At 41.5% G+C, this 16,762-nt stretch overlaps 1 protein-coding gene across 1 annotated transcript in view; it reads right to left on the reverse strand.

Annotated features, from left to right (window-relative positions):
• The window catches only part of ADAMTSL3 (ADAMTS like 3), a 257,600-nt gene that overhangs the window by 101,123 nt on the left and 139,715 nt on the right, over window positions 1–16,762 (reverse strand). Inside the window, exons 4-6 of the mRNA XM_075575555.1 lie at window positions 12,735–12,862; window positions 11,674–11,719; window positions 6,140–6,376 (exon numbers count right to left, since the gene is read on the reverse strand). Coding sequence (XP_075431670.1) covers window positions 6,140–6,376; window positions 11,674–11,719; window positions 12,735–12,862 — 411 coding nt within the window. The remainder of the gene's footprint in view (window positions 1–6,139; window positions 6,377–11,673; window positions 11,720–12,734; window positions 12,863–16,762) is intronic.

Here is a 16,762-nt window from a genome sequence, read left to right on the forward strand (position 1 = left end):
CCTGAGCTCACCTCCTGTTTATCTTACACTTTCATGCTTTTACTCGACGGAACTAGCAAAGCTACTGTTCATATAAAAGGAAGAAGCCAAAGAAAAAAAGGTATTTAACAGGTTTCCTCAAGGAAACTACATAAACTCAAAGTAAGCAGCTTTTGGAACCAAATACTTGAAACAAATACCATGACATAACCAAATTAGGAAACGCCAGACAATATATTAGGTATGAAATCAGCTCTGGTTTGCCCGAGTGAAAGCCAGTAGCCAAGGAATGCTTGAAAACAGGCTCTCAGAGAGTTTGAAATGTTAGACTGTTCTCTCTTTTATAGCACTAGTGTCCAGATCTGTTCCTTACCTCCCAACATACTCATTACAATTCTGACATAAACACCCCCCACCCGATCCCGCTGAGGGGCCTCTTCCACCAGGAATGAGCACAGAATGTTCACCGAGTCACGTTTCGACTAATAATGTTGGCAGTTTCTGGATGTGTTGAATTTAACCGCTAACTCGCACTGATTTTCTGGGAGTCTCACTGATTAGCTGTCTCATAGATTTCAATGGAGTCTTAATGATAAGAATGAAGTCGTTTTTTCATCAAAAGGTAAGTTTGTGGCCCAGGTCTCCTGAACCTCACAGGTTCTTCTGCTTCTCCCACGGGAGAAAGCTGCAACAATTTGTATAGAAAAGACACAACCATTTTTAGGAAATGTAGTGAAGCAAATTGTGTTGAACACAAGCCGAGTGTGACTATGGTACACACCAGTAAAAGAATACTACAGCAACGTCAATGATGCATTTCTGTTAAGACTATTGATGTCAAATAATATTTTGCAGGCCTCACTACTGTTGTGAATTGATTGAAACCCAACGCAAAAAGAAATAAATATATACTGTACACAGCAAATAAAAATACCACGTTGTGAGCACATTCACGACTCAGATAGATCTACAACTCTGCCTGTCCCTGTTATTTCTTAGCTTCCACTGCAGTCAGGGATTCTGGGTAATTGCACGCAAATGAGCACTGGCAGTGTGTCACTCTTTGCTTTTGTCAATTTTAACATAGATCCCTATAAGCGTGTGCCAGTCGTATTATACAGCTTTTCAGCACAGCCCGAGTGCTACTTATAACTAATTATGTGCTAAAATGGAAGCAAAGTTGACATTCTGCTCATTTGAATGTAATTTCCCAGAATCCCCGGCTGCATTGGAAGCACCATAATTTTTAGTGTGCCTAGTATAAATATGTTAACATAACTGATATACAGTACAGTATAATGCACCGAAAGATGCAAAGCGTGGGGTAACCACAGTTACATTACAGGCCCATTACACATTCAGCAGCACCTAATTTGCGTGCAACAATGTTGAAACCCATCCCAGAAGATGTATTAAACTACAATGTTATCCCAGCAAAAGAAAACCTATATTTGTCTCCCAGCACCTACAGTATTTCATCTTGTGATGTCACTCCCAGCTACAACACGCTTTAAAGTCTCCCCCGAAAACATTTCTGTGCTCGTCCCAGATGATAAAGCGACGAGACATCCACGTCATCAGAATGACATGCTTATTTAGATGAGTTAATGGTCAAAACACCTGCCAAGCCATTTGTAGTTTGTGCCAAGGAAATGTCAGGACTCGGACAAATGATGTAGCAACAACTGTTGGGAATCAGAAGTCAGTGTTCTCTCTACAAACGTCTACAGCCTGGTCCTCTTTACTGGGTGAAATTGACTGTTTTTTTGAAGTGGTGAAAACCAGTTCTGTTTATTAAAACATATGGTGCTATTATAGTCCTCTGATACCTGACCTACAACTGGAATAGCACGCAGGAGCATGGTTCCAGGGGCATGTCGTGCGTTATTCCAGGGGTGCTCAACTCCAGTCCTCAAACCCACCCCCTCAACAGGTCAGGGTTTCAGGATATCATTACTTCAGCACAGGTGGCTCAATCAGTCCCAGCTTCAGCACAGGTGGCTCAAATCAGAGGCTCAGTCAAACTGAGCCACCTGTGCTGAAGCTGGGATATCCTGAAAATCTGACCTGTTGGGGTGGGCTTGAGGGCTAGAGTTGAGCCCCCCCCCCTGCTTTACGCTAACCTCGTATGTGTCATTTGCTGAAAATGACACATATTTGAATATTTATTATATTTTGTGGTTATCTAGTTACATATCTTCAAAAGTTATCCAGAATGCCAGAAACGCACCTTCCTTTCATATAAATAAAGTTGAAGCAGCAGTTCCTCCTGTTTTTTATTTTTTTTTTGTGCCTTTTTTAAACCCCCTTTTTTTTGGTTGTTAACATGATGAAAACCAGGGGGGGTTTCATGAACTGAATCGCTCAATTTTCAGCTGCATGGACCCCCTGCTTACCGAGATACTTACCACTAAAAGTAGAGCGTTTAAGTCCCCTGCCGAGAATAAAATGGTGGGTTTAAATCCCCATCACGTCATGCAGACCCAAGGAACGATCCGTTGTGGTTTCCTATTGGCCCATGTGACGGGGGGGAGAATTTAAATACAAAGAGGTAGCAATGGTACCTTTTAATGGCATATATCTCGGAAATCGTGGGGTCTCGGTTGCTGAAAATAGCGGGGTTCTATGGACCCCCTGGTTCCCATCCTGTTACAAATAGGTGAAAGGGGGTTTCTGCTAGGGGGGAACTACTGCTTTAAATATGTATTTCAGTCAATCCTTTTCTTTGCACTATACCAACTTAAATTGTACATCTTTACAGATTCAAAAGTGTAATTATGTTGAAGCAAAGTCAATATCCTGTTTTGTTGCAATGTTACTATATATATATATATATATATATATATATATATATATATATATATATATATATATATATATATATATATATATATATATATCCTATATCCTTTTACCATGTCCTGGCAATTGTTGCCTCATGTTTCTTTTTTTGCCACAAGTTGTCTTATTAATCACTTGTTATCTTTTTAGTGCTATACAGGCATACCCCGCTTTAAGTACACTCACTTTAAGTACACTCGCGAGTAAGTACATATCGCCCAATAGACAAACGGCAGCTCACGCATGTGCCTGTCATCAAGTCCTGAACAGCAATACCGGCTCCCTACCTGTACCGAAGCTGTGCGCAAGCGGAGAGACTATAGAGCCTGTTACAAATGCGTTAATTACATCAGTTATGCACGTATATAACGATTGCAGTACAGTACATGCATCGATAAGAGGGAAAAGGTAGTGCTTCACTTTAAGTACATTTTCGCTTTACATACATGCTCCGGTCCCATTGCGTACGTTAATGTGGGGTATGCCTGTATACTGTATTTAGTAATAAAAAGATAACAAGTGATTAATAAGACAACTTGTGGCAAAAAAAGAAACATGAGGCAACAATTGCCAGGACATGGTAAAAGAATATAGGGTAGATGGAACAGGACAAAATCCTTGGGGTCTTAGCTGCTCCTAAAGGAGTTAACCAGTTTCCAGGAGATTTTCTAAAAGACAAAAAGCAGAAGTGCATGCCCCATGGGCATATGCCCCTGAGGAAGTGGCTAACAGTGCAATGAACGCAGAGGGTTCCTCTCATTGGACACGCTCCTACAGCAACGTCAGCTCGACACGCTGTGGTTAGCTCTTGCCCCTTTACACGGGCTGAACAGAGACACAGGCTCTTTGCTTGCTTGCATTCGCAGGCGCCAGACGCCGGGCTGAGGATCACCTCCACGGCGTTAGCAGTGTCCCTGCAGTGCATTCTGATGTCCTCCCACTGTGATTTCCATCTGGATTTGACCTTGGCTGAGGTCATCTGGACTCAGGACCCCATATCTCGCCAGGATCTCCGGTGAGACATACCATCCTCTCCTCCCAGCTGCACCTTGTTCTCCATGTATTGATCGGCAAAATTTGGCGACATCTTTAGATATGGCATATGTTTTTCATCTGCTTCTGTCAGTCAGTGGAAGCTAATGAATATTCATGAGCACTCCTGCACTGACATGTGCAAAAGGGAGGGCAGGGCTGACAAAGGGGTGTGCCAGGGCTTGTGACAGGACATGAAGGGGCAGTGCCTTAGTAAATGCTTGTTAAAATAGAATACAAGAAAAATGGTCTTTCAAAGTTGTTTTTTTAAAAACAGAAAATGCTAAAAGTATTTCTTCTGACTACAGAACTGATTTATTAAAAAAAACAAACATGCGGGATATTGACTGAACTGCAGCTTTAACTAGTTGGGAAAAACTCACATTCAAGATTCGGGGATTGGCTTGATTACACAAAACAAAAACTTGTACCCATGTGATACATCTATAGCCAAATCATTTCAATGTATCAAACAGTTATTCCAGGGACTATAGCACTAACAATTTTTTATGTGATCAATGTCCCCTATTTACGGCAAATTGCACGAAATGTTGACTAGTTGACAAAACGACAATTATTAAACCGGATGGTACACCGTACACCCCCTTTATTTAATCAATGCACAGTTTGGTTTACAGTGGATAACCAGGATAGTTTGGTCAAATGCTTTACTTGGTCAATACAAATATATATCGCCGCTATATAGAAGTATGACAAATTTGCAGGATTGCCTTTTATTTTTATTTTATGTGACAACGACTTACAACATAAATACATCATGTTTTATATCATTGGGACCAATGTCATTAGTGTAATTCTGTAGTGCACAATGTTACCCACATTCTTAGACCAAGTTTACCAATTAGGGAAAGAATTCGGATTCTTTAGAAAGAAAAAGGAAGAAACTCGTCATTTTTTTCCAATGCCGAAAGACTGGTGATTGAAAATGACTTTTTCCAAACTGTGTCAGTTTTATGGTTCATTGAAGTGGCCGATATTACCAAACGCATGTACTGTATATACCGACTTAAAGTTACGCCAGACACAAGTGCCAACGGTGAAATGGAAACCGCCTTCACTTTTATTTTTTGGCTGATGCGAAGTATATAAAACGTATGGCGAGAATTGGATAGTTGTGCTAAAAGAAAAAATACGGATATTTTCTAACGTTCGAGATGGGGGAAGCCATACAGCCCTTAACTAAGGACTCTGCTCGTGCATTAAACGTTCACACGTCACATTCTTTGCTGCAATACGACTGAAGAAATAAACTGCAAAAAGGATGTTAGGATAACGGAGCCACTGATTGAGCCACTGGTGCTGAAGCAGGGATATCCTGAAAACCTGAACTGTTGGAGGATCTTGAGGATTGGAGTTGAGAACCCCTGGGGTAAGGTAGAACAAAATATCAGCTTTGTCTATGCAGAGGTTCCCAACCGCAGTCCCGAAGGACCACTGTGCAGGTTTTAAGGCTATTCTCTCATTAGCACGTGTCCCAATCATTGTGCCTGAACACCCTGTGCTCAAGCAGAGGTATACTGTACTTAAAACCTGCACTGTTAGTGGTTCTTGAGGAGTAGAGTTGAGAACCTCTGGTCTATGGCATCTTGTCCTTAATTTCCCCTTTAAAGCTGCAGACCTAGCAATATCCTACGTGTGTGTGTGTTTTTTTTTAAATAAAAAGTTCTGCACTATGAGAAAATACTTGTCGCATTTTTTTTTGTTAACCCACTGTGAATAACATTTTTAATGTGCTATAATGTAACAAGCATTTTTCGTTTCCTATAGCAACCATTTACAAAGTCACATCCCCATCCTCTTCTGAAACAGGCTCTGGCACACCCCTTTTGTGAGCCCTGCCCTCTCTCTATCAGTGCACCAATTGTATCTAGTGACTGCCTGGTCACATGATGTTCCCCACAGAACTTTGCATCTTTGGTCCTCTTCTGCTGCACAGACAGCCATTTAGTGAACCCCCGAGCCGAATCTTCGCCAAGCGATCACAGGAGAACGGATCGATCAACAACTTAGCTAATTACTTATCATTGTGTGGATTGTATTGATGCGCATATTAAAGGGAAAAAAATAATAAAATTAAAAAAAAAACGGCAGCTTGGGCTGCTGCTTTAAGACCTGATTTAAGAATATTTTTCACTGATTCTAGAAACCAGATGCCAGAAACATGTAATTTACCAAGAAGTCCGTAACCGAAGACAATCCGCCTGCATTCTCTAATAAGACCACCAAATCATTTTGTAATCAAGTCTACATTTGTTGGGTGGCTTACCTGGCAAATTCCACTGATGCACATGTCTGGGGAATGTGTGTTACAACGTGTACCATCCAGTACCTTGGGCGCCAGTTCGACAACAAAGTTCTTCCCCACAGCTTGACACTTCAGGGCGCAGGGAGCACTGGCGTCATTGTAGACTGGAAGCCACTCATAATATTGTCCTTGGTACTTAACATCGTTATGCGCAGAACACTGCTGCGCTCTAAAATCCCCCACATCAGGCGGACATTCCTACAACGCACAAAAAAATCACAATCAATCTATATTAGCAAAAAAAACCACCAAGTGTTTCCGAAGAGTGAGTTTTTAGGGTTTCCTGAGTAATGTTTTTTTAATTTGTATTATTTAATTTTTTTAGGGCTAATCACCATTAATATACTGATATACTGTCCCTGGCTAAGACAGGAGTGGTCACCTCCAGTCCTCAAGTGACGCCAACAGGTCAGGTTTTAAGGATAGCCCTGCTTCAGCCCACTTGTTGACCGAGCCACGGATTGTGCCACCTGTGCTGAAGCAGGGCTATCCTTAAAACCTGAGCTGTTGGTGGCACTTGAGGACTGCAGTTGGCCGCCACTGCTCTAGATTAAGATAGAAAGAGTGAATAGTAGAAACAGGAGATGTAAATAGATAGGAACAAAGTTGTAAAGATATGCAGATTAGAGATGGTTTCATGCATTTCAGTGAGGTTTAGGTACCACGTTCAGATCCCAAAATATGTCTCTAGTGAAAATCGCCTTATGCCTGGAGTGGGCAGCTTGACTATTCAATAAATGTGCTCACATCTGGAATTCATTCATTATGTATTATTTTTGTAATTGAGATTCAAGAATGGCCAGATTTTAACCAACTTCTAGCTGGTAACTTTAGCTGCGTCAAAGGGTTGTGGTGTATTTTAACAATGTATTATTTAGCTCGGGTTAATGCCGGGAGGCTGGTTTCCAGGACAAAAACACCTGCAGTTGCTACTGTAGACGAGTGACGGGAAGACGGAGACAGTGAATTAGTTAGGAACTGTTCGGCTACTGGATGGAAACCAGAACGTGGAAGAGAAACAGGACAAAGCTAGGTGGTCTTCTTTTATACAGGTCTAAGCACTTTGTGTGGAATCCAACCATATAAAAGGTTTTGTACACAGGAAAGAGCTTTGCTTATTTCACTAAAGGAAGGAGAAACAGCATTAGAAAATCCTACATCAATATGTTACTTTACCGGGGTACTGCGTTAATACCTTACTTTACCGGGGTAATGCGTTAATACCTTACTTTACCGGGGTACTGCGTTAATACCTTACTTTACCGGGGTACTGCGTTAATACCTTACTTTACCGGGGTACTGCGTTAATACCTTACTTTACCGGGGTACTGCGTTAATACCTTACTTTACTGGAGTACTGCGTTAATACCTTACTTTACCGGGGTACTGCGTTAATACCTTACTTTACCGGGGTACTGCGTTAATACCTTACTTTACTGGAGTACTGCGTTAATACCTTACTTTACCGGGGTACTGCGTTAATACCTTACTTTACCATGGTACTGCGTTAATACCTTACTTTACCGGGGTACTGCGTTAATACCTTACTTTACCATGGTACTGCGTTAATACCTTACTTTACCGGGGTACTGCGTTAATACTTTACTTTACCGGGGTACTGCGTTAATACCTTACTTTACCGGGGTACTGCGTTAATACTTTACTTTACCGGGGTACTGCGTTAATACCTTACTTTACCGGGGTACTGTGTTAATACCTTACTTTAACATGGTACTGCGTTAATACCTTACTTTACCGGAGTCCTGCGTTAATACCTTACTTTACCGGGGTACTGCGTTAATACCTTACTTTACCGGGGTACTGCGTTAATACCTTACTTTACCGGGGTACTGCGTTAATACCTTACTTTACCGGGGTACTGCGTTAATACCTTACTTTACCGGGGTACTGCGTTAATACCTTACTTTACCGGGGTACTGCGTTAATACCTTACTTTACCGGAGTACTGCGTTAATACCTTACTTTACCGGGGTACTGCGTTAATACCTTACTTTACCGGGGTACTGCGTTAATACCTTACTTTACCGGGGTACTGCGTTAATACCTTACTTTACCGGAGTACTGCGTTAATACCTTACTTTACTGGGGCATTGCGTTAATACCTTACTTTACCGGGGTACTGCGTTAATACCTTACTTTACCGGAGTACTGCGTTAATACCTTACTTTACCGGGGTACTGCGTTAATACCTTACTTTACCGGGGTACTGCGTTAATACCTTACTTTACCGGGGTACTGCGTTAATACCTTACTTTACCGGAGTACTGCGTTAATACCTTACTTTACCGGGGTACTGCGTTAATACTTTACTTTACCGGAGTACTGCGTTAATACTTTACTTTACCGGGGTACTGCGTTAATACCTTACTTTATCGGGGTACTGCGTTAATACTTATTATACCATAGGAATATTATTTAATTAGGGAAGATGTAGCAAATATACTAGGGAAAACATACTTCCATTGGGCATCTTTTAGGCTCAATATATTAGGGCAGGGGTGCTGAACTCCAGTCCTGCCCCCCACCCCCAAATGGTCATGTTTTCAGGATATGCCTGCCTCAGCACAGGTAGCTCAATCTGGGGGGGAGGGGGGGCTTGAGGACTGGCATTGAGCATCCCTGCATTAGGGAACCTTCCAATTTTGCCCAGTAGTTTTGCAATCTGTAGTCTCCACAGATAATGTGTTTCTCATCTACTGGACTCTGTCTCTGGGACTCTTCCCCCATCGGCATTTACTAAACTTACTCTTCGCCTACGAGGTTTGATTGAAAAGCCGCCATTCCATCATATTTTGCACACCCTGGCGATTTTCCTGTGTGCTAAATAATGTGTCAAGAGTATGAATATGAATTATTTAAGGGGTACGCGGTGAAAATACAGGGTGCTTGATAAAAAAAATCCCCCAAAATGTTTTATGTCTAGTCCTTACACAGATCCTTGGAAGAAAAAAGACGGCATTCCAGCGGTCTTGGCAAAAACTGTTCAAAAAAAAGGATCAACGTTTCTGTCCTAGTGTGGACCTTTGTCAAGACCTAGTCTATGTTCTTGACAAAGGTCCACACTAGGACCGAAACAATGAACTTTTGCACTACTTAAACAATTTTTTTGCCAAGACCACTGGAGTGTCATCTTCTTTCTTTCCAGGATTTGCTATACCCCAACTGGCTGGGGCTTTATGAGCACTTCACCATAATTGTGAGTGCACCTACCCTCTCCTTTATTCCTAAAACAGGCCCCATCTTGAACTTTTATGCTCTCCGTTTCCAAATGAACGATGCTGGAACCACGCCACAAAAATATAAACTTTTGAGTATGGAAAGGGCCCAAATAACCTTTTATAAAGAGGACTCCAAAGGCTTATCTTAAAGACTTCAATGTACATCATGGCTTTAGAATGTGACAGCTCAACATAAAACTGGAACTAGAAAGAAACATTCTGAATTGCGGCTTGCAGGAAAAAAATATAATATAGATAATGCATATAGTTTACATCCTCCAACATCTATAAAGAAACATGAGTCACTGCAAAATGCCCCAGCATGGAATTAATCATTCCTATGGTTCTAATAATAAACAATTAAACAATATCATAATTGCTGTATAGATTACAAATCCAGAGAAGTATGTGTGTGCACCATGAGAGCTCATGTTTTGAATGGAGTCAGAAGAAACTAGCTCTTCAAAATCTCATGGGTAACTTCCTGTGAAAGCCCTTTATGGAAAATACAGATGAAACCAATTTCATTGTAAAATAATTCTGGTTCTTTTGATTACAAAGACATTCGTATAATGCTGGGCTGCACCTCCCGCTCCACGCACACATCCGCGGTGACCGGCGTTATAGGCAGCATGATGGTATTCGCAGACAGAAGGCACGGCTCCTATTACTTTAATAGAGTTTGTGAACCAGAAAATGTTTAAAAAGTAAAAACCAACAGCGTGGACGCAGCTCAGCTCCGAAATACGAGGGAACGAATGGCTTGTAAAGAAAGCTACATTCTCTTCAGAGCAAACACTGGGCCAGAGCCTAATTAATCCCTTTGCTACCAGCGAAGACTTTTCGTAATTTCTATAAAAATAAATAAAAACGAGCAGTTTCACTTTGCTGGTTGTTTCCGACAAAGGCTGCTAAGCGTTCGCACCCCCTCACTCCCATTCATACCCTTTTTGTGGATGTGGGTCAAAAGTGCTCTTGAAAGGTGACGTCCTGACAAAAGGTTTAAAGATGGCTACAGGGAGGTCAAGCAGTCACGGTTGTCATGGCAACATTTAAAAATATATATACAGTACTAAGGATACAACGATATTGAAGCAAATCATTTGTATAGACATTCATTATGATAATTTGAAACAAACATTTTATATAATGTATGTTGGATGGTGCGATTTGTATCTAAAACAAGTCTGTGGTCCTCGGTGTAAGGACAAGTAGCTATGTACACTACAATATTAAACAATTTTGTTGTTGTTTGGTCATCATGCAGAATATCAGGCGGTATCATATTTTGACACATTTATTGATGTAAAGAAAAAAGCCTAAATTCCATATACTGTGGGTGGCTCGTACTGTCTGCAATGGTGCTTCCCCTTTTATGCTTCATATGTTTGTGGGAGTAGTTTGATATTCTTGGTAGTGAACGGGGATGAACTGAAGCTTTCTTTTTTTTTGTCTACCTCTGCTCCCCCGGACTCTTCTCACCTGTCTTTAGAGAGTGAAGTCTTACTTTCTTCAGGAGTTTATCCACAAGGGGCCAGTATTGCATTGTAGGAAAGGAAATAGAAACGCATATGTGCTGGCATCTTTAAACAGAGTTAATAGCATTAAATATTAGCATGAGTTTAAGGAATGTAGTAATTAGGACTTCCATAAGATATCTGGAATTTAATGAATATGGTGAAATAAGTGCGCCCTGTCTCTGCATAGGACTCTCCTAGGACCCTGTGTACAACTGACTCCTTTTGGGACGATGGGAACATACATTTTTATCAAAGTGTTTATCAAAGTGTTGTGAAGTGTATTTTTTATATAAAGTAACACATTATTTTTTACTAATAGTGTCCCTCCATGCGCTTCTTTTATTTATTTTTTGTTCTAGTGTGGAATTTAATGAGCACAAATGTCTCTTTTTTTAAGATAACATTAATATCATTATTGGCTACTTTAAAATCAAATTAAAAAAAATGGTGTCTTTTAAATCCTCTCGGAAGCGCAACTTCCTTCTAGCACACACAAAACATTCTGCCTTGCCGCTTGGCAGGGAGACGCCGCAAACCAAAAAAAACACAACGAGGAAGTGTTGCATCAAAGCCTTGTGCTGTCAATTAGGCTAAGCCTCAAATGGAAGAACTAGAAGGATATAGGAAGTTAGAATAAAACAGGGGCAGTGAATTTCCGGCAAGTTTCGATTCTGAAACATTCAAGACAATGAAAGAAAGGCAAAAAAAATAACAAAAATAATCCGTCTACACTTACGTTATTGCTGCACGTTTTGTATCGAATGTTCCGACCGTCACAGCTCCTGCAACGAGAAGGTGGTGGAGTTTTGGTCGGAGCAACTATCAGAGTTACATTTCTCAATGAATCTTTCATTCTTGGTCAGTAGGAAAGACACAGAGTTATTCTAGGTGGTGAAATGGTTATACACTGTAAGGTGATGAAGAAAAAGGAGAGGAATGATCTCACACATCCTTTTCTAGTAAAGCAGGGGGGTAGTCAACTCCAGTCTTCAAGAGCTACCTACGGGTTTTCAGGATATCCCTGCTTCAGCACAGGTGGCTCAATCAAAGACCGAGCCACTGACTGAGCCACCCGTGCTGAAGCAGGGATATCATGACAACCTGACCTGTTGGTAGCTCTTGAGGACTGGAGTTGGCTACTCCTGTTATAAAGGATTACGTATGATCACCAAGTCCATGTAACTAACAATCATTGGATAAAGTTTATATGCTCAGCTTACATTACAATTTAAAGTCAATAAAACTGCAATTTAAGTTGGCTTCTCTTCTCACTCCAAAATAATCTTGAAATGACTGTACCTTCTCAGTAATTGAAACTTTTTACACACCTAATCTCTCCAAATATCATCATGTGCACCCTTTTATTTTCCCTTGTGTACCACACTTTCATCTTATTTTGGAATAACTTTCAACGTTCATCCATGTCTTTCCCAATGTCCAAATGGTTTTCCTTCCATAATTCCATAGACTGGTTTGATATCCTCTTGTTGACTTCATGAAAACAAACACATCCCCAGGAAACATGCCCAGAATGTATATCTGTTATTTAAACGCTCATTATCACATAATTACAAAGCAGGAGACCCATGGTTTAACATCTGACTGATTGCAAGTACTGTAATAAGAAGGCCTGCTTTTGTTTGAAGAACCTCAAGCAAGCTAGTAAGTAGGCCAGCACAAGCCATTAACGATAAAACATTATTGATAGGAACTAGAGGATCAAAGGTCCTCCAAGAAGCAAGCTGCACAATGACCACACGCCTAATAACATGGTCCTCCATACAAATCCCTACTAACCTGCCGTTCAAACATCTCCGCAGAGAATAGGATGCTCCACCTCCACATGTACGGGAACAGTCACTCCACGTGCCCCAGGCGTCCCAGCCATTGTCCTTGTCATCATCAGAACGGGTAATTCTGGATGTCTACAAGAGCAAGAAACCATTTGGAATTCAGCTCATCTTTAAAACAACAAATAAACACATCCAGCGACTGTTTAATACTCAAAGTCGTATGATCAAAAGATGTCGAGGATTATTTGCTGGAAATCTGTATTCTTGACGTTGAATACATTCTCCCCCTTTGTCAGTGCAAGATGTCGGCCATTTTGTTCAACAGTAAATTGGGTAGAAGAACTTGGTCCCCTTGTGCTTCTTGAGCATTTTAAAATTGAAGAACATCTCACTTGGAGAACACAAGTTTTACCATATACTGTATTCCACTTTGGCAGAGTACGGAGGAATTCTTCTCCTTTAGCCACAAAACATTGGAGCACGAAGACATACCACCATTATGAGAACGACATCACTTCTCGATGCCCTGCTCCCTGTCTCCAGATGAATATAGGACTAGAGGTGGTTTGACGTCACATCCCACTCAGTGGCTGATTTATAACTTTGCCGAGCATGGGCACTTACCCCGGGCCGCCGCCTCCAGCAGCGCCACCCTCCTCCTTCTGCAGTATCACGGTGTCAAGTGCCGCAATGTCACATGACGCGTTTCCATGACAACACAACGCCATTTGGCGTCACTTTGTCGTGGCAACACGTCGCCATGTGATATCGATGCTCCAGAAGGAGGCGGATAGCATGAAGAAGAAGGTAAGAGACCTTTACAGAGGCCCCATGCTCTCCCCCGGCAATCACTGGCGAAGAGAGCGGGGCCTTTGTATGTTGCCCCGAAATTTTGCCAGCCCGGGCCTAATGGGAAATCCCCCACTAATACTACTCCCTCTGCCTTCCTCTGATATCCTCTCTCCTCTGCACCCTCTTCCATTGAGCCCATATCTCTCAGATGTCCTCTGTCTCTTTTACCTGCTTTATACCCCTTCCTCTTCCACTATCTTTCTGCAATTTCCTTTCCTCCATCACTCTCTGTGAAATATATTTCACCTTCTATCTTCTTCATATAAACTGTCTCCCACTCAGATCTTCTCTTTCCCTATAAGAAGCCCTTCTACCTTCTGTATTAATAAAAACCCTTTATCCTCCTCTCCATATCTCTCATTCCCAGATTACATCTCTTTCTCTGGGCTTCAGAGATTCTATCTTCCAAACAGACACATTCCAACTGCCCAAGACGACTGTACAAATACACGGCGATGCACAAGAATTAACGAAAGGCCAAACCTCTCCAAGCCAGGGGTCTATAACCCTATTAATATTACTATGTACAGACATAAAAATACTAGAGACTTAACTTGAATTGCACAATAAATTGTGCATTCATTGTAAATGTAATTATGGGCAATATATTTAATAATCAGTGCTCCTCCATGAGAGACCTTCCAACACTGGAAGATACCATATGGCCAATTGGAGTTAATGAGCTGCAATGTGCCTTCTGGCAGTGGAAATTATCCTATGGACTAGCACTGCTAAGTGAATTTGGCCTTACATCTGTCTCCTTACTGTTCGTTCCGTTCTCACTTCTCCACCTCTTTAACCAACAGGGGCAGAGCTTTGCTGCCTAATCTAACTTTTGTACTTCAATTTTAATTTTAATTGCATGGAAATCCAGTTGGTGAGTGCTTTATAACCTGAAAGATCACGGACACGGCGTGCATGTAATATGTATTTAGATGGAAATTATTAAGTGCCCTAATTATTTCTAATTATGCCAATTGCTGTTTATTTAGGCAGGAAGGCCTTCCTTGCACTGCCCGGTGCACGTGGATACAAAGTAAAGCCAATCACCTCTCGAAAGGAAGAGGAAATAGTGTCAAGGCAGCCACCATCTGACGAGAAACAGACTGGCTGAGCCCAGCTGTAACAGTGCAAAATTAATGATTTATTGTTCACAAGTATTTGATTAAAAATGCAAAGTTTACGCTAAATAGGAAGGTCTGATCCTAAGCAGACACTTATTTAAAGACTGTGTACAATAATGGGTGTTTTTAGATATTTTACAGAGTGTGCATTAAGTAGCTCACATTTTCAGTTAATTAATTAGCTGATATAATAATCATTATTATGGTTGCTTTACAAGGCATTTCTATTCTGAGGTCCATTTCCACAGAAGATGAAAGGCAGTGAATTAAAAATAAATATACACTATAAAACGATAAAAAGACTACATTATATTATACATTTATACTAGGGGTGCGCAAACTTTTCCCCGTGCGCACCCCTACCTGCTCTCCTCGGGGCATCGCAGCCCCACCCCCCTGCTCGACCCCGGCATCTAATCACGCGCGGGGTCATGTGACGTCACATCGCCATGGTAACGTCATTTGACGCCAGGTTACCAGAACGACGCGTCGTTGGAAGGGAAGGTAAGTATTATAGAGGCCTCGCGCGGTCCCCCATCATTAAATTTAAATGCTTGGGGGGAGGGCGCGGGACCTCTATAACTGCCGCGCCCCCCCCCCCAAGTTTGCGCACCGCTGATTTATACGATGTCATTCAATACCAATGGTAAAAAGCCAGCTGCTCAGAGACAGCATCTGAACGCACCTTGATACTGGTGTGGTGGGGGGCAAGAGAGTTGCTAAGCATTATGGGATCTCGTTTCTACTCCTATTGACTGTCAGACATCATAATAGAAGGAGAAGGAATGGAAAATCAGGAACACGCCACGGCCCATGTTTGGTAAGCGATGCTATTCCACAAAACACCTTCCGGTGCTGGAAGACACCTTACCACCTGGTTAAACGAATGGTTCATAAGGTGCCTTGTAGAATAGCACTGCTTAGGTAATAGAGCCCCAGCTGTTTTCCTGAGAGGTGCAAGTTTGTACAGATTCCAATCCCCTTTTAACATAGTTTGACAAAGGACACTGGATGATGATCTTTATCAAAAACAAGCCTGGACGACTTCTCAGATGCCAGATATCATCCTGGTATTATTATTCCCCTGTCTCAGCTATAACACCCATCATCTGATCTGAAGCCAATAAAGAGCATTCCTTCTGCTATCCTCATGGTGAATAGACTTCAGAACCACACACTGATCTCTGTCTACATTCACATGTTTTAATTCCACTCCCCGCCTTTTAGATCGTAAGCTCCTTGGAGCACGACTCTACTTAAACAGTCTACCAGTGTATGATACATAGTAGAGGAGGTTGAAAAAAGACATATGTCCATCGAGTTCAACCTATGTTCAATTTAGATGACAGGCGCTTATCCTATACCCGTACTTACAGTATATTGATCCAGAGGAAGGCAAACAAAAAAACGCAGTAAAAGATCATTGGAGAAGGAGCGGCTCAGTGAGTAAAGACACTGACTGACACAGAGTTTGAAGCAGGGGAGCCTGGTTCAATTCCTGGTGTCGGCTCCTTGTGACCTTGGGCAAGTCACTTTATCTTCCTGTGCCTCAGGCACCAAAAACATAGGTTGTATAGGGCAGCAACTGTGTCTGCAAAAATGTCTCTGTAAAGCGCTACATAAAACTAGCAGCGCTATAATTATAATGATATCTTATAAGGGGAAAAAATAAATTCCTTTCTGACTCCAAATATTGGATTACTCCCTGGGTCAACATCCTTCCCATGTTTACTTATTAGGTACTGTATATCCCTGTATACATTTCCTTTCTAAAAAGATGGCCAACCTTTTTTTTTTAAAGATATCTATTGTATCTGCCATCACAGTCTCCATGGATAATGAATTCCACATTGTAACTACATGTGCAAAACTGCCCAAATCTGTTTCCAGGATTTTCTTGCATTTTCCGCTCCAAAATCAGTTTTGCGGTGTAAAATCCGCAAACGGATTTGGTCGGTTTTAATCTGCGCGGATTCATCAAAAACCGCCATTGGATACAACTCGTGGACGGATTTGTAGAATCCAATCTGTGGATTCAGCGATCCGTTGGCGGATT

The sequence above is a fragment of the Ascaphus truei genome, chromosome 18 (assembly GCF_040206685.1).
Source record: "Ascaphus truei isolate aAscTru1 chromosome 18, aAscTru1.hap1, whole genome shotgun sequence".
Classification (NCBI taxonomy): domain Eukaryota; kingdom Metazoa; phylum Chordata; class Amphibia; order Anura; family Ascaphidae; genus Ascaphus; species Ascaphus truei.